Raw genomic sequence first — 27260 nt, 5'->3', positions numbered from 1 at the left:
AGGAAGATGTATTCCTTTATAGTGCCGAAGGTGAGTCTGTGGGAGGACAGATCTTCTCAACCAAAGAGATTAGATGACCTCTACGAGAGCTTTGGGTCAACTTTCCTCTTCTTAATCTAACTGCAAACAAACACTGAATACTCACAATATCTGAAAACGCTCTCCTTTCTCTTGATAAGCAGAACACTTACTGAAACAATTATATTGAGGCAGCAGCAACAGGGAAGAACTGCATCTCCTAACATTGAAATAAGCTCTTTAAAGTCTAATTAAATATATACTGCTTGGGCCTAATCCTTGGCTAACAAGGTGAGCATCTTATTATTTCTGCTCTCCCAGCTCCTAGTAGGAGTAGGAAGTGCATCCTTCACAAAAGAACACAGTGGCCAGAACAAAAATACTGAGGTAACACTGCTCTTTCAGGACTCTCTCTACAATTTCATGGGTCTTGGGTGGCTCCTCTAATGTCTGTTCTCTAAAAAAAGCACCAATCCTGAGTGCTTTAGTCTGGGATTTGGACTGAATTTGAAAGGGCTATGGCCTTTTCTTCTTCCTAATAAGGACAGAAAAATATGCCTCTTAGTGGATCCTTTTAGGAAGGAATCTGGAGAAGTTTTATTTGGTTATGCTGGATTGAAACACTCCAAGGAAACATGGTAAGCCCTGAAGGCAACACAAACAAACAAAAACCAAACAAAACCCAAGCAAACCAGGAAAGTAGAAAATTTTGCCTCATCACTATCAGTGGAGAGAAAGACTGAGAATTATAGCTGCGGGGAACATAAGTTGTTTCACATCAATGAAGCCACCATGCTGTGCAAACAGCAAGTAAGGATAAATGTGATGCTCGGAGGCAAAATGCCTCAGAGGCCATTACCTTTCAGAGGAATTAAACAATGCACAGGAGTTTTCATTACTGGTAAACAAGAGTAAGTCCCATCCACCACATTGCTGGAAAATAAGCAAGGCTAACCTGCTGAAGGAGTAAGGGTCCAGGCTGGTCTCTCTGTGAGTATTGTCACTCCTGCCAGCAGTGGTGCAATCCAGCCCAAATGGGAATGTGGATGCCCGGGAGGAAGGTGGCTTGTTCTGGTAATTCTCGTTGCCAGGATACTAAAATAGAATTACTGCTCAAGAAGACTCTTGAAGGAGGTGATGTGAATGCCAGGGCATTCTCTGCCTCCAAAAACCATGTTCTAAAAGAGGGACAAGGACGTGCTCAGAGCTAGCATGGTGGGTGACTGCCCCAGATCTCCGGAATGGGGATGGGTGAAACCTTTTTCTAAGCAACAAGCAGGACTGTCCCAGGCACAGAACTTGGTGGCAGTGGTGAATTTTAGTTTTGAAACCTGCTTTTCAAAACGTGTTTCAGGTTGCAGGTTGTTAAGCGAGGTTTCACATGTCGCAGCAGTTTTCTGGGTACAAAGGGTGGCAGAAAGAGCAACAGGGAGTTTTCTTTGATTTTGACTGGAAGCAAGGGAAAGAACTGGCTGAAAAATGAAGGTGAGAGACAGTTCAGGGGAGCAAGACCACGAAATGAAAGTTTCAAACTTGGAAAAAACAGGCCATTTTGTAAATTATGTGCTCATGTTAATCTTAAGGAAGAGAGAACCAGACAGAAAGTGCATAAGCGTGGTGAAATTATTGAATATATGTATAAAAATACTGTGAAGAAGTAAAAATGGAAAGTAAGAAAAGTTAAATCAAATATGAGATTACATTATGAACATGAAGGGCAACAAATACCTTCTGTTTATCATATAGGGAAGAGCAGGAATATTAGGGAAAGTATTGAAGAGCTGGAGTTTTTAGAGGGTTGTGTGAAGCAACCTCTGAACTGTTAATGACTTTTTCTGACAATTAATGGAGGTTTTGAAATGCTGGGAAAAGGTAAATATAATCATGCTTACTGCAAAATAAGAAAAAGAAAGAACTGGAGAATTTCACAACAGATCATTTTAAATTTGGCTTCTAAGAAAATGCAGTAACAAAAGTGTCTGAACATAAATAGAGGAGGCAAGTAAGAGTCAGTGTGATTTTGTCAAGAGCAAACTGTGTCATACATCATAATTTCCTCTGTGCTGGAGTAAAAAAGTCTTTGGACACAAAGAAAGGATTGACCGACACAACTCTTGACTGATGAGCAAATGACACACAAGATGCTCTGTCTCTTCAGGTAAAGGTTTAGATGAAATAGTTAAAAGGTGGCAGCAAATGTATTTGAGAGATGAAGAGTTGTTGTTAGTAGCTCACTAATGAAATGTAGAACTTCTTGAGTAGGATTCTCTGTGGAGGCTGTCACAGATGTAGGGCATCTCATTGTTTCCATTGATGGGCGGAAAAACATTAAGCCAGTGAGCAAGCCAAGGTCAGGTGTCTGTAAATGTGCTTTAGCACCATCTTAAAACTAAGTGGCAGACAGGTGTGTTCAGGACCAGAGCACCAGACCTCACCAGGGGTGTATGGAAAGTTCCATCTAGGTGGAGAACAGTCACCTGGTGAATTCATGGGGATGAGTCACTACCTGGGCTTAACAGGGACCGCACATGTGCCGGGACTACCAGGCAGAAGGAGATGTACATCCACTAGGATGAACCTTCTATTGCATAACAGATGTCTCACGTGGAATACAATGGGAAAATGTGACCTCTGAGGAAAGACTGAGGTTTCTCATGTCTCTTTTTGAGTTACCTCTTTTCTAAACAAAACAGTCTCGAACTGTATTAAATGCTATCACTAAGGAAAAGGGATCAGTCTGTTCTCCATAATCACGTTAGCACAGTAGATTTAAGACCTGCACAGGAAAGGCTTCCGAAACAGTGGGAAGAGGTTGCTCTTACCCAGTCTTAGGTACCCCTAGAAACAGAGATGCCATCCTTTTTCTCATTGAACACTTCTAGTCAGAAGAGATACACATGCAGTGACACAGCCAGCTGGAGCTTATACAGACAAAGAACTTCTTAAAACTGGAGAAAAACTAATTTTTCTGTCACTGAAGACACTTTCTTTCTTTGAAGAAAGTCTGAAGTGAAGCGTAGCTCCTCTTACAGTCCAGCATCACCACGGCTTGGCACTTTTTAGGATCTACCGGAACCTCCTTGCGCCGGGTCAGATTTGAGTAAGGAAAGGTCTCCTGGGAGCTCATAGCCACTTCTCAGAAATGTTTCAACGTCCCAGAATCAGACCATGTATGAGATGGCTGTCACAGGACTCAGCTATACAGTTAGAGGGTATGCTCAGGATGCCCTATGTCTGAACAGAAGGTTCTCTGGGCTTGGCAACATGTGATGTTTCCTTGTGGATGCATTAAGGGGTATTCAAACTGTTTTGTATGCTTTTTGGTTGTGATTTGGGAGCTGAAAAATTGCAAACGGGTGAACTATTCATATTGAATCAAAATTGACACCCTTTTGGATCCAAACCTTCCAGATATTCACACTTTGTTCGGTATTAAAGGTTATGTTTCGCTCAGGATAAATGTTTTTGTCTCAAAACATTTGTAAGAAAAACAAGCAGTGTCCAACAGTAATACTCCAGGCCCAAAATACTAAAGATCCGAGCTCAGTTCCTGCTTCTGCACTCAGGGTTTGAAACTTAACAAGAAGTTTTCCTCTTGACAAAGGGAAGGAATGAAGGTCCTAAAGTGCTGAAGTTTCCAGCTGCAGAGGTGGAGAAACTGACGCAGTATTTGTTAAGTCAAGCCAGGGCTGTGTAAGTGCAGCCCAGTTGAAACCACGTAGGAATGGCAGGTGGAAATCTAAATCTCCTTTGCAAATGGAGCCAGCAGTGCCACAGAAACCCCCTTGGAGAAGGGTGGTGGGCTGATGTACCCAGAATTCAAAGCATGGTGCCAAGGCTTCAGGTATTCCTCCCCTGGGCCTTCAGGGATGCTCAAGTGGCACCACGAAAGCCGCTGCAGGCATAACACTGGTAACCGAGGTGGATACAATCTAAGCTTGCAATAGGATAATGTTCTTTGAATGGACTTAGGCAGACAATGGAGGATGAGGATGCTATTTTAGGAAACTTGCACTAGACTGTCACGCAGCACAATAATATCGGGACACGTGTGGTTGCACAAATTTGTTTTTAACAGCTTTAAACCTGAATTGCAAAGTTGGCAAAGGACCTCTACTTTGTGGGGTGTTGGTGGACGTCGTTTAAACAGCGTTTCTCAAACGAAACCCTCAAATGTTCAAGCTGCCCTGAAGGTTTGGCTGGCAGCTGGGAAAATGAGCTCGAGTTCCTGGGAATAAGATTCCTCTCCTCCCAACAGCTCACAGGACAGCCTCTCCCCAGTCCTAGGAGGGACACTACCGAAAACTCCAGCTGTGGAGTAAAATCACCTGGCTGATGTGGTGCAAAACATACCTCCCAGGAGAAGCAGTACTGTTAGGACCACTTATGGGACTGTGTCCAAAGCAGTGGGTGCAGACATGAGCTGCAAAGCAGAAGGAGGGATGGCAAGTACTGAGGGTGTCAGGGTTGAAGGCGCTTTATTCCTCTCCTTCCTGGGAACATTGTTTTTCTCCTAACCAAGAGGCTATGGGGAGGGGAGCTGCAAGTGGTTAATTTGATTAGACACTATCCTTACAGGACGCTGTATTGACAGCTATACACAAACCTTTCTGACCCCCTCATCCGTTGCTGCATAACGAGATTGCAGCTTATCTGATTTACCGTGTAATATTCTCATGCCACCTGCTTGTACACAAGAATAAGCTTTCCTGCCTGGAGCCATGGGAGCCCAGCGAGGATCAGAGTCATGCCCCTTGCCTCTCCTGGGCCAGGGTCTTCTCCCCACCAAAGTCTGGCCTGCTCCCCCAGCTGCACATGGATTGTCTCTTGCTCTGTGGAGGGCTAGCGTGCAAAACCTCACGGTTCTTGCTCAGCATCCTCCCCCTTTCCTTCCCCTCTGTGGCTGTCCAGGGACCTTTAGATGGCACTACAGCATGACCCTGCCACCTGGGAACTTGCCCCTCGTCCCAGACACTGCTGGGCCACACTCCTGCCTGCAGTGCCAGGTGGTGCAGCCACCAGTGTGTGGGACACTGCCACCCACTGCCTGCCAACACACATGGTCAGGCTGGCTGGGGCTGGACTGGGGCAGAGGGCGCTTTAGCTAAAGCCTGGGGATGGCACCAAACTGAGGGAGCAGGGGGCAGTGCTACCCTTCATCAGTGCCCAGTCCTGCTCCAGGACCTGGCAGAAGCCATCAGAGGTACAGGATGGCAGCAGTGGGTTCATGTGTCAGCAAGGGTGTGTGCACGAGCACAGCTGGAAACACAACTTGTGTACTGCAATCTGGCTGTCACACGGAAATGCAGCAGCAGAGCACAGAAGCATGGATTACTGACAACTCTAGGTCTGCAGAAAATGCAGCTTGAGTAGCAGCTGGTTATGCTAGAGCTGTGTTTCCTTGCTGGAGGGACAGCTGATATCTGAACTGTAGCAGGATCGATAAATATTTGTATAAAGTATAAATCCCATGCATACTGTGTAGAGGGGAAAGTGTGCTGCTGCCAGCTCAGTTGCAAGGAGAGAGCAATTGCTTGCATTTTGACCAGAATGTTGACTCCGTTTTGTCATGACAAGGGATCACCAGCCCTCACCTTATTAATTCCTTTGGAGAATTACCTCACAATTAGCGTATTAATTTAGGTATTGCATTGGTGAATTGCAGGAATCAGTCAGAGATTTCCGTTCGGAATGGTCCTCACAGAAAGGAGGTGGATTTCTGGAAGTGGCAGCCCTTCCCTTGCACTCCAGCTCACTGGTCAGTTTGGGATTTGGCAAGTCTGATTGGTACTTTTTTGAGAGACGTTTATAGGGAAATGTACCTTTGCCTTGCCAGAAGACTGGAAACATACCTAAGCCTTCAGTAAGACACCACAGGCCTGATGTGCCTTTTTGACTTTATCCTCCTTGTATACATGGTAAATATGCACAGATTCCCTTAATGTTATGGTGAGATGGCTCTGTTAAAAAATATTACAATACAGTAGCAGTGGCAATTTCTGCAATAAGTCTATTGAGTTTATTATGTTTCAATTGACAGACTGTATTCAAAGCTCTTAGCACAAATCACTGAACCTTGAATAAGAAGATTACCTCGTTCATCAAATGTCTTGTGAAGCTCAAGAACAAAAAAGATCATTAAACCCTTCCCAGGCTAAACTGTGTGCACTCCTTGTGCAACCATCTTCCCAAAATACTTTGGGCATGAAATAAAGGAAAACACAATTGCAGGACACAAGAAACTTTTAGAAAGAATACTAATGACAAAATAGAGGTGCTCAGACGTACGCAAAAGTGGGTTTGCTCACGTTGTCTCAGGAAAACGCAGTGAGGAGGAGAGAAGAGGCTCTAAGGAAAGATTTCCAGAGGACAGCATGCCAGATGATTGAAGTGATTTTTTGAAAATATGGTCACAAAGAGAGGGGGGAAGTAATACAGAGAGCAGGAATGTTTACTAGAAAAGAAGGGGAGCAGAGAAACAGATTCTAACCTAAAGAGCAGGGAGATGATAAAGTAATAGGGAAGAAAAAAAGGGCTACTGAGCCCTTTTTGGGGCTCCTGGTGTTTTACAGGAGTGGGCACAGCTCCCCGTGCTGGGACTGCAGGCACCGAACCGCAGGGAGTCCTGCAGAAGTTTTGATTATGTCTGGGCACACTGTGGCCTGCCTCCTCTTCCTTCTCTCCCTGTGGGCAGAGGGGTGCTTGGTGTTCATTTCCCACAGCAGAATTTGCTGCAGGTGGTACTTTTAATGGGGATTAGTAAGTATCTCGTTAAGGCAACACTGCAATTTTCAGTGTTTCCACCTTGTTGCTCAGCCTGAAGCAGATGTAAACTTGGTCTTCAGGTCAAGTGTTCTCCAGCACTGTGGGGCTCTGAGAGCTGACTGAGACCTCTGGGATCTTCAGTAAAACAAATAATTTTGCTGTGTGTGAGAAGTATGAAGAAAACAGCGAAGTTTCTATTTAAGGCCTTGCAGCCTCAAAGATCAGCTGTTCAAAGCATAAAACAAACAAAAAAAAATCCTCCATTAATAAAAAATAATTTTAACATCTTTGACAGCTCAGAAAACCCCCCACAGTTCTTTTCTCTTTTCTGAAGCTACATAATTCCATCCATTTCTCCCGCAGAAGGTGCAGAGGTTGAAAGCTGAAATGCAGTTGTATGTGAAAGCCTCTGTGTATTATCTTGCTTTATCACTCACTGATCAGCCTGGTGTTCACACCTTCCCTCCTCGGAATTCAGAGAGGTGTTCTGACCTAACCCTTCCCTCCTTGCACCTTCAGCTGCAGATGAAAACTGTGTCCTCTAATGCCTACTAGGGCCATGTGCCCAGCTAATGGCTTTTGACTGCGTGCACATACAGATTTCCTTGGCTTTTGTAATTTGTGCTTCTGGTTTTAGCTTTTAAATCCATCATCGGGGCTGGCATGGACATCCTGGCTTATCCATAGCCACTCACGCTCTGTGCCAGCAGAATCACTTTTGTAAAGCACCTTGAGATGCACGCTATGTAAGAAGCTGTGTATATCCCATTGGAGTAATCTGGTGCAATAATCTGGAGGCAGCATTTACTGTTCTGCAGCATCCTGACATATGGTCTCTTGTTACATCACGCTTTGCAACAGGTTAGAGCCTACGGATTTATTCCTGAATTTTGGGTGTTAAGCTGCTTCTCTTGCAGGAACAGAAAAGGAAATAGAATACTACATGCATGATTTGTACCTCCAGGGATATTCACATAGCCTCTGTGCCTCTTGTTTCTGGAAGGCATCCTGGGAATAACACCAGGTATTCAATTAACTCTGGTCTGTTACCTCGGTGCTGTCTGAAGGGAACAATCTCCTTCCTCCTGCCTTACCCCAGGAAAAGAATAGGATCAGGCCATAGAGATACCCCACAGTGTACCTTCAGGTGTAAACACCTTACCTCCTGAGAGGAGAATTCCTTTCATGTTTGCACATTTCAACCCCCCCTGACCACTTTGAAATGACAGAATCTCCAGCCTTCTTGCACTGAAAGGGCTGATCTCTGCCCTCCAGAAAGTGGTAGCTAGGCATGAAAAAGGCAAATATTGTATCTTTAAACAAATGTTGCATCTAAAGTGAATAAACCTGCCAATGTCTGCAAATGGATCAGTTCAGTAGTCGTGAATACTAGATATGTATAGAGACATGTCAACAGCATGCCTTATAGTAAATACTAGAAAACAACAATCATAATGTTCACCTTCTTATTTGATAGCCAAAAAAAGGTCTGTTTTTGATGAGACTACCTCAGACCTGAATGGTCTTTTGCTAGAGATTAGCACAGGCCATTTGGGGAAAATGTCATGCACTGGAGAGTGAAATCCAGTAGCTCACTGATCAGCTGCAACCATCATCTATGCAGTCGTGCAGAAACCGGTAGATGGCACAAAACCTGATATGCCTCTTTGGTCAGCGGATCACTGTGTGTTAAAATCCCGCTGCAGGAGAGATTTTAGCCACCTCTGCCTTTACCCTGCTCTACCAAGGCAGCAAGGTGCTGAAGGGTTTGGGAGAGCGGCTGCTACTTAATTTTCCTGGCAAGACCTTGCCCTGAGAAAGCCATTCACTCCAGCCTGGCTATCCACCATGGCAGAGGAGCTGAGGCTCTTTGATTCCTCTGTGCCTTGAGCAGCCCCTTGTTTTTGCTTGAGAGCAGGGGGACGTGTGTGTGTCTTTGTCTGAGATGTGTCATATGCAAGGGGAGTACCACGGGCCCCTGCTCTGCCAGCTGTCAGTCAACACACCTACTGGAAATTACACTATCATACCTCAGGAGAGAAAGGTGCCTTTCCATTCCTGGCATTTAAAACTGTGGGGTATTTGATTGATGCCTTGAAAGTCATACAGCAGTGATCTACGGTTCCTTTTTAATCTAATGCCGTAACACACCCAACAACCTTGTCCTCGAATGACAAAGGAACAAACCTCAAACAATTTCCTCTTCATCTGTGTTGCATTACCCTCTTAATTAGAAAAGATCAGCACTTTTGAGCAGCAGTCACAGAAACCAAAAACCTCTACACCTGCAGCCTTACCTCAACCTTCCCCACAACGGGGAAGCCTCATTTCTTCTGCCTCCCGCCCCGATGAAGGAGTGGAGCAGACTATCATTGTCCTCCCAGTCCTTGGCAGATCTGGGACTGGGATGTGTGTCATCCAGCAATGCACACACAGGCCTGTGACACTGCAATAAAGCAGCACAATTTAGATCTAAGGCCAGAGCATGAAATCCTCACGACTTACGGCATGATAACCACCGCAGTGGCTGCCAAGGGGGACTCAGAATGCATGTACATGTATTTGTTCTCCAGTACCGTGGCAAAGAAGCACACAACTTGATTGCCTGCTGGGCAGCAGGGAACTTCATGCCTGGTGCAGGAGGCTATTTAGAGATCTCATACTGTGCCATTGGCTGCTGAGCTGGCAGCATATGTTGCTAAATCTGAGATGGCAGTGCAACTGCAGTAATTCCCAGAGCAGTTTACCCAGTGCTTTTTCCAATAATAAGGCAAAAAGAGGGGGACCCTGTTAGGAGTAGGAAATCCAAAAGTGCTGCTGCTGTATTTCACGGTATAGGGAAGAAGCTAAGATAGTCTGCATGCCTGTTTTACTACAGGTCATTAAAACTACCAGTTACCAGTGTGCTGAGCTCAGTGCACTGGATGGTCAGGCCACTTCTTCCGTCAAAGAACAGTCAGTCTTGAGGAGCAGGTCTGGAACAGGCTCTTGGATGTGTTCTTTCACAGCAAAAGCCTGTAGGGCACCTCTGTTTTTATAAAATCCGTTTCATGTTAATCAAGTTCAGCAAGCCCAGGAATATGTTTCAATGCTTTGATTCTTCCCTTTGCGTTGTTTTTTTTCTGTGCCTGGTACATACGACCATAATGTTGCAAAAATGAAGGTTACTTTGATTTTGTTTTCTTCTTGCTCCAAACAGCAAATAATGCAGTGACAGATGTTATGCTCACCAACCAAAATCTTGTGCTGTGATTAGCTATTATTAGCATGTGTCTAATCCCCAGGGGATTAAATGGTCATCTAAGCATGGCTTCGGGCGTCACCTATGTCTCACATGGACATAAACTAATCTGTTTTGTTGGAAACAGATGAGGTGATAAGTGTTTGGAAGCCTCCTAATTTACAGAAAATGTGCCTGTTTGTTCTTTGTCATATTCTCAGGGTGGAAAAGCACACTTCTGCATCTAGCCTTGAAATGCATTTTAAAAAGTTACTTTTCATGTGACTCTTTAAGCAGCCAAGAAGCCCCACTTACCAGCAGTTCATTCCCCTGTGAACTTGCCCAGGTTGCCTTTGAAGACACGCAGATGGCACGAACAGGGAATGTTCAGTCACAATACTGCACACAACGTACCATGGCCTCCCTCTAAAGTGTGCGTGGAAGCTGCGCAGAGGCCAAATAAAAATTTCCTCTGGCATCTAGCAAGGACTGCCTTTCCCAGGACTTGCAGGAACTTACTTGGGAACTATAGAGTTTTCCCTAGAGGCTGTGCCCAAGGCCCCCCAGCACCCAGCAGCCTGGTGGGAAAAATAGCTGGTAGTGACTGGCAACTCCCAGCTGAGTGCTCTGAAGTCTTAGATCTCCCGGGTGAGCCGGGTAGAAGGAGCACAGGAGAAGCCTTTGCAGCTGGGGAAATTCCTTGGGCACTTGAGAATGGCCATGAGGCGTGGTTTGCTGCCAAAAGCGTTTTTCTAGTAATTCCTGCCTTTTCATCCTTTTGTGTTTTACTGTATCCCCATGAAAGAAAGGCTTCTAGGAAGAATCTTTAGGGAAGGAGAGAGCTATGGTATCTATGTAACTGAAAATGTTGACAAAATTAGCTGGGAAGAATGTGCTTGGAAGTGTTGCAGTGCACAGGAGAACTGGGGACTCTGAGATTTTGATGTGAATGCGTGAAGGCAATGTAGTATTTTGTATTCTGGCCCTTTTTTGTCCCCTCGCCCCTGTAGGTAATGCCAACATCTTTCTACTTTTGCAAGGATCACCCCAATCTGATGATGCAGGTATCAGAGGAAGCTAATTAAATATCTGCTCCACGAATGTTGTCAAACTCAAGCACATGCTTCTGCAGATGAGTATGTGTAGCCCAAGCGTTCCTCTGATTAATGCTCTGAGCTTATTCTCCTAACATGTGTTTGAAGCAGAAAGACTTCAACGAGACAAAGGTACAATCAAATCAGCAGATTTATTAGCTTTCTGGGCAGCTTTTCCATTATGTAAAAGCTGTGTTTGTATTACTGTAGCAGTCAGACCCACCAGTGTGAGGATTAAAGTTGGTTTTTACATAATGGATTATCCAAGATTAAGTGTTTTATTCAGGCACAAGAGCAAAAATAACCAATTAGTGACTTTGCAGATTCCTTATTTAAAGGCAGCTGGCGGGCAATTGACACAAAACTCTCCTGCTACCTGCAGCCCAAAGACTGAAGCAGAGTAGTCTCAAGGATCTCCATCATCTCTATCCCAGGTAGGTCTCTCTTCAGCAGAGGTGGACCAGATTATCATCTCTTGCAGCAGGGAAGCGCAGCTTGCGTGGCAGCAGCCAGGAACAGAGTAGCTGCATGGCTCTTTGGGTGATGGGTTGGTAGCTCAGCCTGGGTGCTGCTGAGAAGTTTCAGGCAACAGTTTTGTCTTGGCATCAGGACAGGTATTCAGAGTCAAATACTTCGCAAGAATGTATCATGAAGATGCTCTCTTCCCAAAGACTGAGAATTATGCTGGGATATGGATGAACTGGGATACCCAAGGAGACAAATAAAGCCATGGGCACACAGTGGTTGTTCTGCAATGACAGATCAAGCCTCTAGCAAGTTAATATTAATATTATTCATCATGTTTGTCAAGGAATGGTCAGAGGGCAGGCAATACCAAGGTGTATTTTACAACCTTCAGTGCTTTACTAGAGCTCAGCAGAATATTTTCCTTCCCATGAAAACAAAATTCAAAACATCTGAATTTTTTACCAGGCCTTACCAACCTTATCCATAGTCTGGCTTGATTTATAGTATAAGAATACCATGAACTGCAATACCACTACTAGCAAGTGAAATACTCTTGCAAAGCAATTGCCACTGATGTTCAATTTTGGCTGAATTTAGGCACCACAACGACTCAGTAGTTTCTCAGTGGAGGAGTTGGTAGTGCACTCAGTTTGGAAAGAAACTAGTTTTAAAATGAGGGAGGTGCATCTCTAGGCATGGCACTTGCAACCCCCATCTACTGCACAAAATAAAACTCTGTGTTTGCTTTTGTCTTGCAGAATGAAATACGCTCAGTACGTTTTCCTGGCCTCGGTCTGCTCCAGTGTTGGATATAGCCTAGCTCAGACCTGCGCAGTGGAGTCTTTCTCTGTGAAAGACAACTTTGATCCCAAAAGGGTAACTATGCTTCTTACTTCAACAGTACCTGTGAAGAAGCTTTATATACAAACTTTTTTTTTGTTTTTAAGATTATGAGTTGTGTTAATCTAAAGGGGCTCTTCACCAAAAAGTTAATCTCTTTTGTACGCTGTCTCACAGGCGCTGTTCCTGTAGTTTGCTTTTCTCAGAAGTGTTTAACCTTCTGAACATTATGGTAAAATGGGCCTTGAAGGACAGGAATGTTACTCTATTAGATGTCATCTTCTGTTAGCTTGGCACTCAATATGGATTTCAGCTTTGAGCAGTCCCATGAATGAAACTATCTAGATCCACATCAGAGCGAAAGCTCAAATACATGACCTGGGGTACTTGCATCCACCATCAACTAGTTTTGGAAGGCACAGCAAACTGAAATCTTAACTAGTTTGGTGTTCTGAACAATGACTCTTGTTCAAACACATCATTTGTGCCTCCAAGGAGGAAATGAGGGCTAACTTGCTGTTGGAAAGGTCCAGACCAGTGTGCCACTACCTATTTTAACTGATGCTCAGCAAACATCACATTCTCATATACAGCTGGGATATGGCAAGCACTTCCTCTATACAAGATCAGCTTTGCTGGTGGACCCATGTCTGGGGAGAGCTTTGGGAACATCTCAGTTTTAAAAGGTCAAAGTTTTTGCTCGGGATCTTGTATTTGGGAATGACAGACTTGTTTCAGGTTTAAACACATAACTTGACAGACAGATCCCATTAGGTTCACTGGAGAATCGAATTTAACACAGCCAGCTTATGCTTTTGTTTCAGTATATCTACTAATAATGTTAACTTCTAAGAGTCTTCCTGTCTGTCAGTCATCTGTTCAGATCTTGTTTTCATTTCACTAGATGCTGCTTGTACATTTCCAGGGAACCACTTTTTTTTTCATAGACATTTTCTTCCCCTTAATCTCATTCCTTTTCTCACTGTTGCTACTCGCCCCAACACAACCCTCTCCTTTTCACTGAGCACTCAGTCATTGCTTTCTGCTTTGCTGGGTGGGCCCTTCTCACTGTCAGAGGTCAACTGTGGCCCCTGGCAGCCCCCAAGTATGTCTCCAGCTAGCTTGCTAAGGTCTTTGTGGCTGCATTATGGCAGGAATGTCTCACTTGACAACAAGTACATGCACACAGCAGTGCAGATCTGCTAGACCTGCTCCTCCTGGCATGGAGGCAAGGGCTCACCAGGAAGCACTGCAGGACCTGTGTGCTGCATACCCACCCAAACCCAGACTTTATCCGTAGGCCAGGCAATGGGGAGTTAGAAAGGCACCACGATCACAAAATCGTGGGGTTTGTGCTCATCTGCCCATGATTCATGGTGATTAATTCAGATATCAACACACTTTCATCTTAGTATGCAGGGAAATGGTATGCCCTGGCCAAGAAGGATCCAGAGGGCCTTTTCCTTCAGGACAACATCTCTGCTGAATACACCGTGGAGGAAGATGGCACAATGACAGCGTCTTCCAAAGGCCGAGTGAAGCTTTTTGGGTGAGCTCTTTTGACTTTCAGCTGTGGCTGCTGCCAAGAGGTACTGGGTGAGGGGAGAATGGACTGCGATAGATTCTGAGCACAGAACATGACTGGGTTTTCTTCATCAAAAAGGGAAGCCCAGCATGATATTAGAAGCTAGAGTTTAGACACTCTTGAGTCCTGGGTTACTTTTCATCCTGGCTCAGGTTTGGGTCCATCACAAAACTACTGCATAAAATCAGGTATTAAGACAAGTCTTGAATGATGGGAGTGGTTAAGTAAAAGAACTGCGACAAGTGGAGGAGCTCGGGAAGGCTCAGGTGCTGTGAGGGCAGGATAGATCTCATTTCACTGAGAGGTTCAGGGGTGTAAGTGAGTGCTACTTTCACAGACTTCTCAACACAGTGTTGGACAGATTTCTGAGGAAAATATGTGGTTAACTCTGAGATGCCACTGCAATGCCTGAATAGACAGATGGCGAGAAGCTTAGAGTTTTGCCTGTTGGTCATGACTACTACAAGGAATTAAGGCATGTAAAGGGATTAAATAGCTTTCTGAGTGCAGGAAAGAAAATCCTGTGCTCCCGGTAGGCTAGCACTAGCAGGTGGCTATGAACCTTGTGAGTCTTAACAGCACAGCACTCCAGGAGATTTTGAGAAGGGGAAATGAAGGCAAATGAAGCTTTGCAGACAGGCCACACAGTGCAAGTGGGAAGATTCCTGAAAGGACTCTTCAGAAATCAAGCAGGGTCTCAGGGCTGCTGGGAATTTTATTTCCGCAAAGGTAGGATAAAGGGGAAGCGCAGCCTGAGCAAGGAAGGGAATGAAGAACTTTCCCCTGTCCCACAAGTCCAGGCAATGCTTGACAAACTGTGCTAAAACGTGGGTGCTATTCAAAGCAAACAGATCCCAACCAGAAAAGGGCATTGGAAGAAATGGGCACCTACAAGGGCCTCAGAGGCTGTGTGACGGCTTTCCACCAACTTGGAAGGGGGGCTGTAATTATTACAGTGCTTGTGACAGACATCCCTGTGCCAATAGCGCTAGGAAGGGTTAGAGAGAGGGGAGTCAACTCCCTGCCTCTGCCTGGGGACACAGTGAATGACCCCAGAGGAGCCCAAATGCAGCTCACCTCACTCTGCGGGCTGCTGGCTGGGAGCCAAGAAACAACATTCATCATTTTGCTTGGTGGCTGTCTGCTTGGACAGATATGGGGGGCAAAAAGCCATAGGGTCATGAGGCACTGCCCAAACCACAGCATAATCATACAGCAGAGTTGGGAACCAGACAGGCCATGCCCATGCCTAGGTAGTTGTTCCCAAGTCCTGGGTGAGGGATACCCATTTAGAGCTCACATACTGCCAGGTTTTACCTTGACTCTCATGGATCTCGTTGCAGTTTCTGGGTGATCTGTGCTGACATGGCTGCTCAGTACACAGTACCTGACCCAACCACTCCAGCAAAGATGTACATGACCTACCAGGGACTGGCCAGCTACCTCTCCAGTGGTGGTAAGTGAAATTCTCCAGCCCCCTGATGCTGGTCAATTGCTTAAGGCTCCCCGGGTGTGTATTTCAACACATGAGCAGGAAAAACAGATTGCTCTAAGAGCAGCTCAGATTGCTCTAAGTGGAGAAAAATTATCCTTTTTCTGGGGGGAATGCTTTATCCAAGCAGTGCATTTTATCTCCACAGAAGGGGCAGGATCCAGAGAGTCCACAGAGACCCCTCTCATACACCATACACACTAACAGGGAGGATGCAGCTTAGAGGCACGGGGCCACACCACACACACATAGGTTTTGTACAGCCAGGTGAGGTGTTGAACCTAGGGAAGCATAGTTCCTGGGCCCCACTGTGGGCATTATAAAAGTGCTGAGGTCAGTCATCCTTGTACTCTTCAAAGCTAAATGGAGGAGATGTGTGGACCCACGTCTGCACTCCAGCAGCCGGGCACAGTTCTCCTCAGCCAGACACAGCTGGACTAAAAGAAATGGAGCTGTTAACTGCAGTTCCCGCTGCAGCAACTGCTCGTGCTGAACCTCAGTTATGCACCCTGCAAACCCCATTCTTTGTGCCTGAGTGTCCCACAGCTGTGGGAATTCAGCTGTGGAAGTTGTGCAGGACTTGGCCACTAATGAGTAAGAAAGAAATACACTCACTCAGTACTGGAAGATAAGCCACATCAAAATGAACTCAGTTGAGCAAGGCTGGAAAGTAGGAGGCATATTTTGCTGAGGCTTATAGGAAGTGTAATCTGTATGGCCAAAATTTATTCTGTATGCCCTTCCTCCCACCATGCTTGAATGAGCAACAGAAAAACTTCTTTTTTTTGTCATTGCAAACCTAGAAAGTCCTAGTCCTCCTAATACTTCTAGCCTAAGAAACGAAGAGTGAAAATGCACCGAGCACCATGGGGAACAACACGGGTCTCAAGATTCCCTGTGCTTGTCCCAGTTGTTCACAGTGTGGAAATAATCTGGACAAGGGAGGCGAGACTAGATCTTTTGGGAAGCTATCCCTGCCATGAAGTGAGGTGTCCCCCTGTGGAAGCAACCCCCCCACCCCCCCACCCCCGGCTCTGCTTTGCCCACGGTGACCAACACGCGCGTTCTGATGTTTTAGGGGACAACTACTGGGTGATCGACACCGACTACGACAACTATGCCATCACCTACGCCTGCCGCAGCCTGAAGGAGGACGGCTCCTGCGATGACGGCTACTCCCTGATCTTCTCCCGCAACCCCCGCGGCCTCCCCCCGGCCATCCAGCGCATCGTGCGCCAGAAGCAGGAGGAAATCTGCATGTCTGGCCAGTTCCAGCCCGTGCTTCAGTCAGGTACTGTGGGCTAATTTAGCAAACGCACTGAGTTGAAGAGCAGGCGACTGCACTTGCCGCTAATGGGGCAGAATCGTAGCAAGCCAAGGTGTACTCGCTAAGTAACTCTTTTTTAATGTTAGATCTCGTAAGAGATAGCTACAAAGGGAAGTCCATGTAAGGGTGAGAGCCTGCTGCAGGCTGGTTCTGCAGCATTAGGATTGCCCTCAGAGGAACCCTGTGTGCTGAAACTGGAACACTAACAAAAGATGAGCTTTGTTACTCTATTAGATAGCACAGGGATGGATGTAACAACCCCATGTTTCAGCACTTGGAAAGGCAGGTCTTGACCACCTGGGGAACAGCGTCCTCCAGGAAAGGAGAAGGTGCCTTCAAGAAGGACCACCCTCACTCTTCTTAGCTCCATCACGATTTGTGTCTTGAGTGGTCCCAGCAGCAGTGATGAGGGGCTCTGGGTGTTTCTGACTGTGCCTGCTGGCAGTGGGAATCAGCAGCTGTGCCACAGACATGCAAACAGTCCCTGCCTAAAGCTCATTTTGAGAACATTTTTCTGAAGGTGTGGGAGCTGATCTAGCTCAAACACTGCCCGTGAGACAGGCAGATAATTTTTTAGGGCTGTGCTAAAGCAGAAACTCCTCTTTGTCGGCAGTTGAGTGCCCACCCTTCACATACTCACTGCCTTGCCTGGAGGTTGGCCAGGCCCAATGTGGGGGAACACATGTGTGAGACAAGGAACACACTGTGGGACAAGGAAGAGCAGCTAAAACCTTCTGAACGGCACATCCTTGTCCGGCTAGTCCTCCACTGCAGCTCAGGTGCTGGCATTCCCCAAGGCTGTGGGCGTGGGATGGGCATCCCTGCCCCATACCCCTCCACAGTGCTCTCTGTAGCAGAGGGAAGGTAGCTGGTTTGCAGGGCTAGATGCTCAGGAAAGCTGAAAACCCACGCCTAGCTGGGAAAGGCTGCCCGAGTGCTTTGCCAATACACAGAGCAGTGCAAACAGCAACTTTTGCACTAATCTTGTACTGTGATTCAGAAGTACTCTAGGAAGGCTGTAGCTATAGCTTCACTGGAGACTTAAAGACTGTTAAGCAAACTTACTTTAAAGGACTAAAGTTTACTTTTCTTTCTTTCCAGGGGCCTGCTAAAAGTACACTTCTGATCCAATCCTTAAGCCCAGAAACCAGACCTCTTGGTCTTGAAGTTGCCACTCAGCTAATAAAAAAACATAAAATCATAGGACTAGTGTGTTTTGCCTGAAAAACACATGAAAACATTGGGGGATCTGTAAACTGTGTGCAATACAATATTACCTAATGTGGCATTAATCAATAAATGTTTTTAAAAAAAAAAACCAACACACTTCTGAGACTGTTTTTTATCACCTGCTGTGCTGTTTGGGCCAGAAGGAGGGAGGATGCTCATGGAGGAGAGGCAACACAGCAGCCAGGGGTGTTCCCAGCACAGGCGGGGCAGTGTTGCTCCCCAGCACCAAGCTGGGGTGTGCCCAGCTCCCTGCAGCAAGGGTCACAAGGGAACAGGGGTCTGGGCTGAGGTGAAGAAGGTTTGTGAACTATGGGCAAAGGGTATGTGGGGGGAGGTCCCAGGTGAGGCTGCACAAAGCAGCAAAAGCCCGTGGGTGCCTGCAGGGCCCTGGCACATACAACGTGCCTCTTCCACCACCACTTCCATTCCAATTCTGAAGCTAAGAAACCCTATGGAACAACAACTCTGAGGTGAGGCTGACAGTGTGATCCTTGCTGCCTGGTAATACCTTACAGTTACTTCTGGTAATCTGGTACATCTGAATACTCAAAAATCTGCACAGAACATTTTGAACTAGACCCTGGACCACAAATGCAATAAAGCAGATGTTCCTTTCAACAACACTATTCCTTACTTTAAATGAGGAGTTACTTGCATTTCCAATGGCATAAACAGTAATTTACTCCCCCTCTGCCTTCATCATCCAGCTTTCAGTATCTCAGAGGTATAGAGCTGAAAGATACAGAACAGACAGGTTTTATGGCCGAGAATTTAACAGACAGAGAAACCCAAAAAAAAAGTGTCTAGAAAACTCCATGTAGGAAAAGGGTAACCTGAGTCACTATAATTAACATGTACTTCCCACTGCTTTCAGGAAAATCACATTCACTTCTAATATTTCCCATTAATAAAGCTACCAGTCTAGAGTGTCCCCGGCAACCTGGTGATCTCTGCAGTTTGTCAACAACAGAAATTTTTGTAAGTTATGTTTGCCAAGCATAGAGGTAAGAACAAGCTGAACAGCCCCTACCCCTGAAGGCTTCAAAAGGTGTGTGGCACAAGGCTGATGTTGAGTGAAGACCTTCAGAGCACTACACTACCAAACAGTTTCTGCAAGATGCTTGAACAATCTTTTCTACAGTAACTGATGATTATCTTCAGCATCTGTTGGAAGGATCCTTCTCCAAAACCAGAGACATCATCCCAGGAATGCAGGCAAGTCTCTCAAGCTTGCCTCTCCCAGGATTTTCAGGCAGTACTCATATGGTTCTTAACCAGCTTCAAAAAAAGGTGTTCGTTGCTCTTCAGGTCCCAGGAAAGCTACCTTGACAGGGAACAAGATGGTGAACTACTATCAAAAGCTAAGGACAGAAACAGAGGAGCAGTAGCAGGCAATGCTAAAACCCCACATACAAAGAGATTATGAGTGTTGAAAAAATATTGGCCTTTTCTGCTGGACGAAATGCAAGGTCAGTGCATTGACTGAATCTGCACTCCTCTCCCACGAGGAAGTATTGGGGTGGAATACCTGAACTTAGGACTTGTATCACAACTGATTAGACAACGCTAACCCTCAGCTGAAGGAGCCTGGCCTTTGGACAGAACATTCAAACCGATACTACCAGTCCTAGAGAAGAGGGATTTTTAGTATCTGTGGTTATAGCAATTGCATGGCAGGTAGGAGTTACAGCATGAAGAGATGACCTACATGCAGGACCAAGTGCATCCTTACTGTGCTTAGTGCAGTCTGTCCAGATGAGTCAGGCAGTGAAATCCCCCCTCAGCCACATAAGGTTCTCTCTCCAGGCTCCTAGGAACATAGTGGTGGTTCTGGATGAATACACGACAGTTATACACACCCCAGAAATGTGACCTGTACTTGGGGAAACATGTTCCCATCAGGACCACAAGCAGGCCCCCATCGTGTGATCTGGTGAGTTAATAACAGATGGGGCATTAGCTCATATCCATCTCTCTCCAACGACTGCAAGAAATGTGAAAGACAAGGTAGGGTAGGGCAGGCAGCCAAAAGTGTATTCTGATAAGATTTACACTCCTCTTGAAATTCCATTGGGTTCAACACAAAACATCTAGGGTATATCTAGATGCAGGCAGTCTTCTGTCTGCTGTTTGAGCTGGCTGATGAAAAGCAGCCTGTTATTTCTGGTTTTTAAGTGTGTGCATAGGTCCCAAGTCATAATCTTTGTCCTGCACGAACTTTCCACTAACAAGACAAGAGAAAAAAATTGTTAACGAATTAAAAGGACTGTTGTTTTGTCCTCAGAAGGTCTTTTGGCTCTGCAGAAAGCCTATGACTGTGCAACAGCAGGAGGGACCCTGCAAGGATATTGTCCTTCACACACCAGTGAACCTCCTCCCAGCAAGGACACTGAGATCTGACACTATGATACCATGTCGAGTTTGACCAGCTTCCCCTGGGCTGTGGCACATGAGGCAGTCTATGCACTCAGGTTTCTACTTAAGCCTTGAAATTTTTTATGGTAAGGTTCTTTTCATGCTTCATTTTTATGTCATGTTGAAACATGCACCAATCAAGGTATGTTTTACACCTTGTGCTGGTAGAGGCAGCGAGCGGCTGCGTGGTATTTGGTTGCTGGCTGGGGTTAAACCGTGGCAATCCTTGAGAAGAGTCTTTAATTCCCAAGATTCAGTTGTTGACACAAGAGTTTTAAGCAGTTTCTACAACACAATGATGTTTTTACAGGGTTCATGTGAGAGATTAAAAACTGGTTTTATTGGGTAGCATAAAACATGGTAACAAAAGCAGCATATACACAATTAGACAAAATAAAACAGCTGAAAGATTCTTTCAGTTGCAAAAATTCATATATAGTTGCAAACTTGTTATATCCCCTTAGAAGGTTTTGTTTGAAGTACAAGCAAACAATCCCATCTTGCAAATGCAGTCAGATATTCTTACTTGGATTTATGGCCAGCAAGAGACACACCTGACTGCTCTGAAGTCCTGCTTTGGTTCTGATACTGCAGAACTACTAAGCACCTGCTACTCACACTTACTGCTATGAACATCTGGCACTTCTGAAAACTCAGACTCTGATGGGAGGCTGATCACTGCCTGGCAACAGCGGAGATTAATTAAACATGCAATGCTGAAAGCAATATCAGGCAGAGTCAGCAACAGAAGGTTACAGAAATCTCAAGTTTCAAGTATTAAATAATGTTTTTCTGTAGACACTAAATTACAGAAGAGACAAAGGCATTCCAAAACTTCTATACTTTGTTTGAAATACATTCAAGCCTGGAAATATCAAATTATCTTCTCTCTGTAATTGTTTGTACATACTTATTCCTTAAAGGAATAAGTTTATACCATAGCAGCAAAGAAGATTTTTAGAAGAAATCTTCTATTTTTCATGGTTTGCACTTCCATATATTTTCTTTTACATCCCTGAATAATAAAATCAATACTCTTCACAACACCTATGATTCTTTTTTTTTTCAAACACCTGTAGCTGGTGCACAGTCCTTAGTTTGATAAAGACTGTTCTATTCTGATCACCAGTGTGGGCAAATTTTAAAGCAGAAGGCTACTCAGGTAGGACATTCTAACAGGGTAAGCTGTCCTCTCAAGCTCCTCTATCTTCCCCTGCTTCAGACACACTAAAATCTCTCAAAACCCTATACTTAATACTTCTCTAAATAGTTTTTTTTTGTTGTTCCACCTCATACTAGCAACACAGTATGTCTGAACTGCTAAATTTTATTTAAATGTATATTCTGATTCTTCACTTAGGGGCAGCTATAACAACTTGAAAATGCATTTTTACTATCCCCATCCAAGTAGAATTTATCAGTAGCTTTTCCAAAACTGAGAAGGTTATCACTTCAGTAGGCTCCATGGCCCTTTTCTGTTTTGTCTTATGGACAAGGAATTGCAAGATTAGAAAGCGACATGTGACCCTTATTCAAACTTCAGTCAGGTAAGATATATTTCATCTGAATTCTGTGACAAAATGAATCTTTTAAGGCTAATTTTCAGTACAAGCATATGAACAAGTTATCAGAAGTAAAGGAGACACAAGGCCACACCTCAGTGTATACTGGCTTTTTTGTACACGTTTCTTTTCCGTGCTGTAAAAGTGAGGGCATTTGAGGTAATTCAGCTCTCTCCTATGGTGCAAACTTGTTGGTTTTGGTGTTTTGTTTGTTTTTTTTTTTCTCTGAGACTTGAATGTTTCATCAAATACACAGTCTTTGTTGTTGTGTTGGTGAGGTGGCTGATGTCAGCAAAGAAAGCAGTAGGGGATTTGTTTGTGTGACAAAGTCAGTCCTCTTATGGAAAACACTCCAGCTGTTTTCACTGGCATCATCCCTCTCGCTACAAGTGTTTTAAAGGCGTAGCTCACACTGTGCCAATTGTGAAAAGGGGGGAGTAAAACAGCACCCCTGCAATTTCAGGGAACTTTGGTGTTTACATAGTGTTTGGCAGCGGCAAGCACAGCCAGCAGTGCTCTGTAGCCCATGATCTAGGGATATCTCACACTTGTGCACATGCCCTGCAACTGTTCTTGGTTAATTTCCTAAGTGCTGTGAGTAGCAGCCCTGCTACATTCAAGGGTGTGCTCTCCTGTAACGTGAAAACACAAAGGGCTCTAACTGCTGTTTCAGCTTTCTCCTGACTATCCAAAACTGAGTTGTGACTTACAGTCTGAGAGGCAAGGCATGCTGGGGGGAGAGGAGCTCACCTGTCAGGGCTGTAGGACGCCAGGCTAGGTGACAGCAGTGGTGACAGCAATGGAGAGGAAGAGGGACTTTCAGGGTTAAAGCCTCCACCACAAACAGGCAGTGGCTGATGGCCATTGTTCTAACAGGTGACTTGAGCAAAAACAGAAAACAGAAAAGGCAGGGAAGTTCAGAGCCTAGGGTTTTCCGTACCTTCTTCCCCTCTGAGGATGAGCTGCTACCCTTTCCTCTGCCTATGGGAAATAGCTCTGGCATGCCAGGAACAGTCACAAATGCTGAGAGAACGGTGTGGAAACCCCTCTGTGAGAGAGTGAAAAACCTCATACACCTGAAGACATGGCAACGGATCTGAAACAACCTGCTGTGACTAACCAGCAGGGAAGAAGGGATCCTTCACTTCATGCTTTGGATATGTTTGGTTGTTGGGCACTTTTCCATCAAACCATTAGGTCGAGACAGCCTGGCAGCTAAGGCAGGCAGTTTACTCTCAGACAGGTCTCTGCTGCCATCCTCACTCACGCAGTGAAGCAATGGTCCTATTCCTGCTGTAGTTTGTGACCTCTATAAATCTTTGCTTGTCCTGGCCATTAGCTCACTGTAAAATAGGGAATAATAAATATTTATTCCCATAATTCCTAGTTAAGCTGAATCCCACTACTATGGCAGCCTCTGACCAGTTGGGTTGTCAGTTGTGGCTGATGGATAATGCTGCCTTTAGTGCTATGAAGAGTTAATAGGGGCAGTTGCTTCTAACTTGCATTCCTAACTCCCTTCATCAGGTCCTTTCCATACTCCCTCCTCGGCCTGGGAGGAGTTTATTTTCCTGGGGGGTTGTCATTTGCAGGGAACATACACCAGTCTGACACCAAGCCAGGCACCACTCTTCAGGGTCACTTGAAAGCTTCAACATACTCCACAGGAGGAGAGGACGGTCCTGCCTTCCCCCAATAGTCAATGGCACGCACTCTGTAAAAGCCGGAGACTGAGCTTCCTGCAAACGAAAAGGTTAGAAATGTCACTGTGAAACGCTGACACCTGAGGTACCTGGAGGATGTGGAGCAGGCACTACTCCTATAAAATGCAGGTTTGTGGAAGGGGCTGGGGAAATCAGTTCTGCACCCTATGTCAATGTGTCTGTGCACGTCTAAAAACGATTATAAACTCCTGACGGCCAAATATTAGCATTTTTGCCTCCTTGAGCTGAGGACCTCCTCTCTCCTCATTAGGAGGACTTGCAAGTACAGCTACAGGACTGCTTTACCAGCAGTTCCTTTGAAAAAAAACTATGACATCATCTGCAACACACAACTAGTCATTTCCTTCTTTTTTCTGACTTAACTTTTCTGCCTGAATTGTGCCTTTCAAACAGTTATGTGGGGACAGGATCAACAACGAAGCGGAACAAGAAGCAAGCACACAGGTTGACTGAAAACCCTGTGCTCAACTCAGGAAGCAGCACCACTTACTTTAAAGGTGGGTAAGTTGATGTTCTGCGGTTCTGCTGATTTTCATCCTTGACCCAGTTCAAAGAACACAGCTTTACGTAGCAGACTCTTTGACCCCACAAGCAGTGTAAATTTGGTGGTTTTTCATCTATTTGCTTGATTTTTATGTGTGGTTTAGTATTTTTTTGTTAAAAGAAACAGGATGCTAGAAATAGTGGTTGAGGAAGAAGTACTTAGCAATAAAGGCTGCTGAGACATGAGATTTTTTTTAGTCTTTTCTTTTTGTTGTTGTTGTTTTTGAAACAAACAAAACTGGTATTTAATATTGTCATGTAATAATGAATACTAATTTCAGAGGTTTGCCTTAGCCCTGATTTAGTTTTTGTTTACCTGTGTAGCCTTTACATTGCAATAATAGCGCTGAACTTTATTACGCACCCACTGCTCATGTTAAGGTTTTCTCAGACTAAGAGATGAGCTAGTGTTTCTGGCAAAACCATCTCTGAATTGCTCTTTATTAGTATCACTGCGAGGCAAGGTCTGTTTGTGTTTCACACAGCTCTCACCAGTGTTTAGTATCACTACCTGTTAGACAGTCATGCTGCAGACTAGATCACATCTGCTTAAAAAAAATAAAATAAGAAAAAAAAATATCCAAATAAAACAATACTATCTTCTTTCACTTGGGTGTTTCATCTGCATAGGCTTCTATTGCATTCTGGCTGTACTTGAGGAGAAATGACCACATGTTCTGGGAGAAGCTTTGCATTGTTGACAAAGATGAAACATTTACAACTTAAGCAGTTAGGACTAAGTTAGGACTAATTAGGACTAAGAAGAAAGCTCTAGGAAACAGCAAAGAGAGGTGTCACTCCACGTCTTGAGGTTCAGATAGCCAGGACAAACTTTCTTATGACATTACCTCCTCTGTCCTTACAGTGGAGCATCTCACCAGCTTAAGATTGCCAAGCCATAAAAGGAACGTGTGACCCTCCTGGGGCGGATCAGATCATGGTAAATGTGAGACAACCGACCCCTCCATGGAAAGGTGGGAAAAACCTCTCACATATTTGTGTGCTGACGCTATACCCTTAGGCAGTTTAACACCTCCAGACTCAGCAGTGCACAACAAGTGTTGTCAAGGCAGTTTGCTCTACTGCCCTACCCCAAGAGCACTGCACAGATTTCGGCAAAGGCATGGTCAGTACCTGTAGGACTGAACCTCAGACTTGCCTTGCTGTAACTCTTACTCTCAAAAGCACAACACCAGGCTCTGGTCATGTGAGCCACTTGGGATTTTTTGTCCTTTTTGCATGTTTTTAAACCAGCTACAAAAGGGCTGCTTAGCTTCTCAGGGACCTTCCCAGGCCTGCAGCTGGGTGTCTTTCGCTTCTGTGACAGGAATTTATCCATGGCAATACTACTAATAATGTCCTCATGACTATTTGTCAATCAGTGTTTATCCTTGGGAACACAGCTCTCACTGAGAATGTGGTCCTAAACGAAGGCATGTGCTCTTATTTGTGTTGGGAGCGCATGTTACCAGAAAGTTATGGATCTTCAGTAGTTACTAAACAATGTTTCACACACGAGTGGCAATATCAGCATGACAGTTTACCTAGTATGCTTACTCTTGCCATACCTGGACTGTAGACCCAGAGAGTGAATATTGTGTCTTTGGCATTAATCCGCTGGTACGCTTTTCCATCTGACGAGAACTCCACTTCAAATGTCTTTATACACCTAAAAAAAGAAAAAACAGACAGCTCAGTAAATACAACTGATAATGTGTTGAGCAATCCAATACTAGTCTTTGGGGCCATTTCAACAGGAGGGCCAAACCCAGGAAATAGTCGGTTGACTCAATCCTACCAAATGCAGGATGGCATCAATTGTCAGTGTTATGAATAACCAGGGCCCCACAACAGCCCACAGAACACCCAGGCTGACTCGCCACATTGGGCATATGCAGCATCACAAAATATTAGGCATCTTTTACTCCCAAACTTGGGTTATCAAGAGTCATGGGAGACTGGCTTGAAAAGGAGCTAAGTCAGTGCTTCCTGAGGTGTAGTCGTACACTGGATCACCTCTGACAGTTCACCCACAGAAAGTTTCCAGTTCAGTACAGCTGAAGGCAAGGAACTACAGGTTTTGTCTTCTGGTTCACATCCCTTACAGAGATGTGCAAGATACCACCAAGGCATCTGCTGATAATACTACTTTCACCATGGATCTTCCTGTCTGCTATGCTGAAGGCAAGTCCCTCAGAAATGCCATTGAATGCTAGTGAGAAACAAGCAGATTCCTTTGGTCAGGCAGCAAATCAGTCAGGGTTGCTCTCCATAGTTGCTGCATGCAGGTCCTACAGTCCATTTTGTCAGACAAATGCACTGTAAAATCTCTCAAGGAGCAATTATTCATTAATTTTTGAACCCGTTTCACTCTGTAAACTGGTGACAACTTAGGCAGTGATGCATTGGTAACTCAGTTGTAACCATTTTATTTTAAAAGCTACTTACTTTGAATTTACATGATCATCATCCCACAGCACAGTGACCTGCCCCTTCGTGAGAGGGATCAAACGAACACCAGTCACCTGTCAAAACACAGATGCTTGTGTAAGAGAACTGTACAAACCAATCAGCCATGTCAGATTTCCGTGTTCACCCTTCCTTGCTAACTATTTGCTTTGATTTTTTTCCACTGAGATCAGGTGAAAAAACAAAATCCCTGGCTCTGTGGTTTTGTAGTCTATGTCTCCCACCCATCAACCTTGCAGAGGACCTTCAGAGGCTCTGGGCACTGCTATGAACACGTGTGGGAATGAATGAGCAGATATAGATGTCTAATATGTGACAGCCACAATTCCATTTTATCTTTAGTTATCAATTATTAACTGGAGAGCTGTTGTCAAGCCTGGTGGCATAGCATGAGACTTTTAAAAAGATACTGCACTTTTTAGTACTGCATTATTGTTTTCCAACAATGGATAAACTTCCATTTATCTCAGTGATGGCTCCTGCCACTTGCTGTGTAATGCTTTGTTTT

At 44.9% G+C, this 27260-nt stretch overlaps 3 protein-coding genes across 7 annotated transcripts in view; 2 read left to right on the top strand and 1 right to left on the bottom strand.

Moving 5' to 3' along the window:
• Positions 1-11481: 11481 nt before the first annotated feature.
• On the top strand, positions 11482-18114 carry LOC126647060 (purpurin). Of its 2 annotated transcripts, XM_050328919.1 has the most exons (6): positions 11482-11531; positions 12324-12441; positions 13818-13954; positions 15334-15446; positions 16561-16773; positions 17911-18114. In XM_050328919.1, exons 2-6 carry the CDS (start codon positions 12325-12327, stop codon positions 17919-17921), a joined length of 591 nt encoding a protein of 196 aa, XP_050184876.1. In that variant the 5' UTR covers positions 11482-11531; position 12324; the 3' UTR covers positions 17922-18114. The 2 variants fall into 2 exon arrangements, with proteins under 2 accessions (XP_050184876.1, XP_050184875.1); XM_050328918.1 differs by lacking the exon at positions 17911-18114 and having other exon boundaries at positions 16561-16787.
• Positions 18115-20772: 2658 nt separating this feature from the next.
• Positions 20773-27260, bottom strand: part of IDUA (alpha-L-iduronidase) — a 43115-nt gene continuing 36627 nt past the window's right edge. The window contains exons 12-14 of the mRNA XM_050328936.1: positions 26732-26808; positions 25852-25952; positions 20773-23755 (exon numbers count right to left, since the gene is read on the bottom strand). Of these exons, the coding sequence (XP_050184893.1) occupies positions 23655-23755; positions 25852-25952; positions 26732-26808 (279 nt within the window). The 3' untranslated portion in view covers positions 20773-23654. The remainder of the gene's footprint in view (positions 23756-25851; positions 25953-26731; positions 26809-27260) is intronic.
• Positions 23701-27260, top strand: part of SLC26A1 (solute carrier family 26 member 1) — a 34937-nt gene continuing 31377 nt past the window's right edge. For 2 of the 4 annotated variants that reach the window (XM_050328932.1, XM_050328931.1), the window contains exons 1-3: positions 23701-23848; positions 24134-24237; positions 25149-25257. The gene's annotated coding sequence lies outside the window, so the exon portion shown is untranslated. The remainder of the gene's footprint in view (positions 23849-24133; positions 24238-25148; positions 25258-27260) is intronic. The other 2 variants (XM_050328933.1, XM_050328934.1) reach the window with 1 other exon arrangement.

Source organism: Myiozetetes cayanensis, unplaced genomic scaffold (genome assembly GCF_022539395.1).
Source record: "Myiozetetes cayanensis isolate MyiCay16 unplaced genomic scaffold, myiCay2020 scf4, whole genome shotgun sequence".
Classification (NCBI taxonomy): domain Eukaryota; kingdom Metazoa; phylum Chordata; class Aves; order Passeriformes; family Tyrannidae; genus Myiozetetes; species Myiozetetes cayanensis.
This window is presented reverse-complemented; position numbering and strand designations above follow the sequence as displayed.

Coding starts and splice junctions, on each gene's coding strand:
- LOC126647060 (XM_050328918.1), top strand. CDS start 12,325: ATGAAATACGCTCAGTACGTTTTCCTGGCCTCGGTCTGCTCCAGTGTT. Junction 13,955..15,333: donor GGCCGAGTGAAGCTTTTTGG/GTGAGCTCTTTT, acceptor ATCTCGTTGCAG/TTTCTGGGTGATCTGTGCTG. Junction 15,447..16,560: donor CAGCTACCTCTCCAGTGGTG/GTAAGTGAAATT, acceptor CTGATGTTTTAG/GGGACAACTACTGGGTGATC.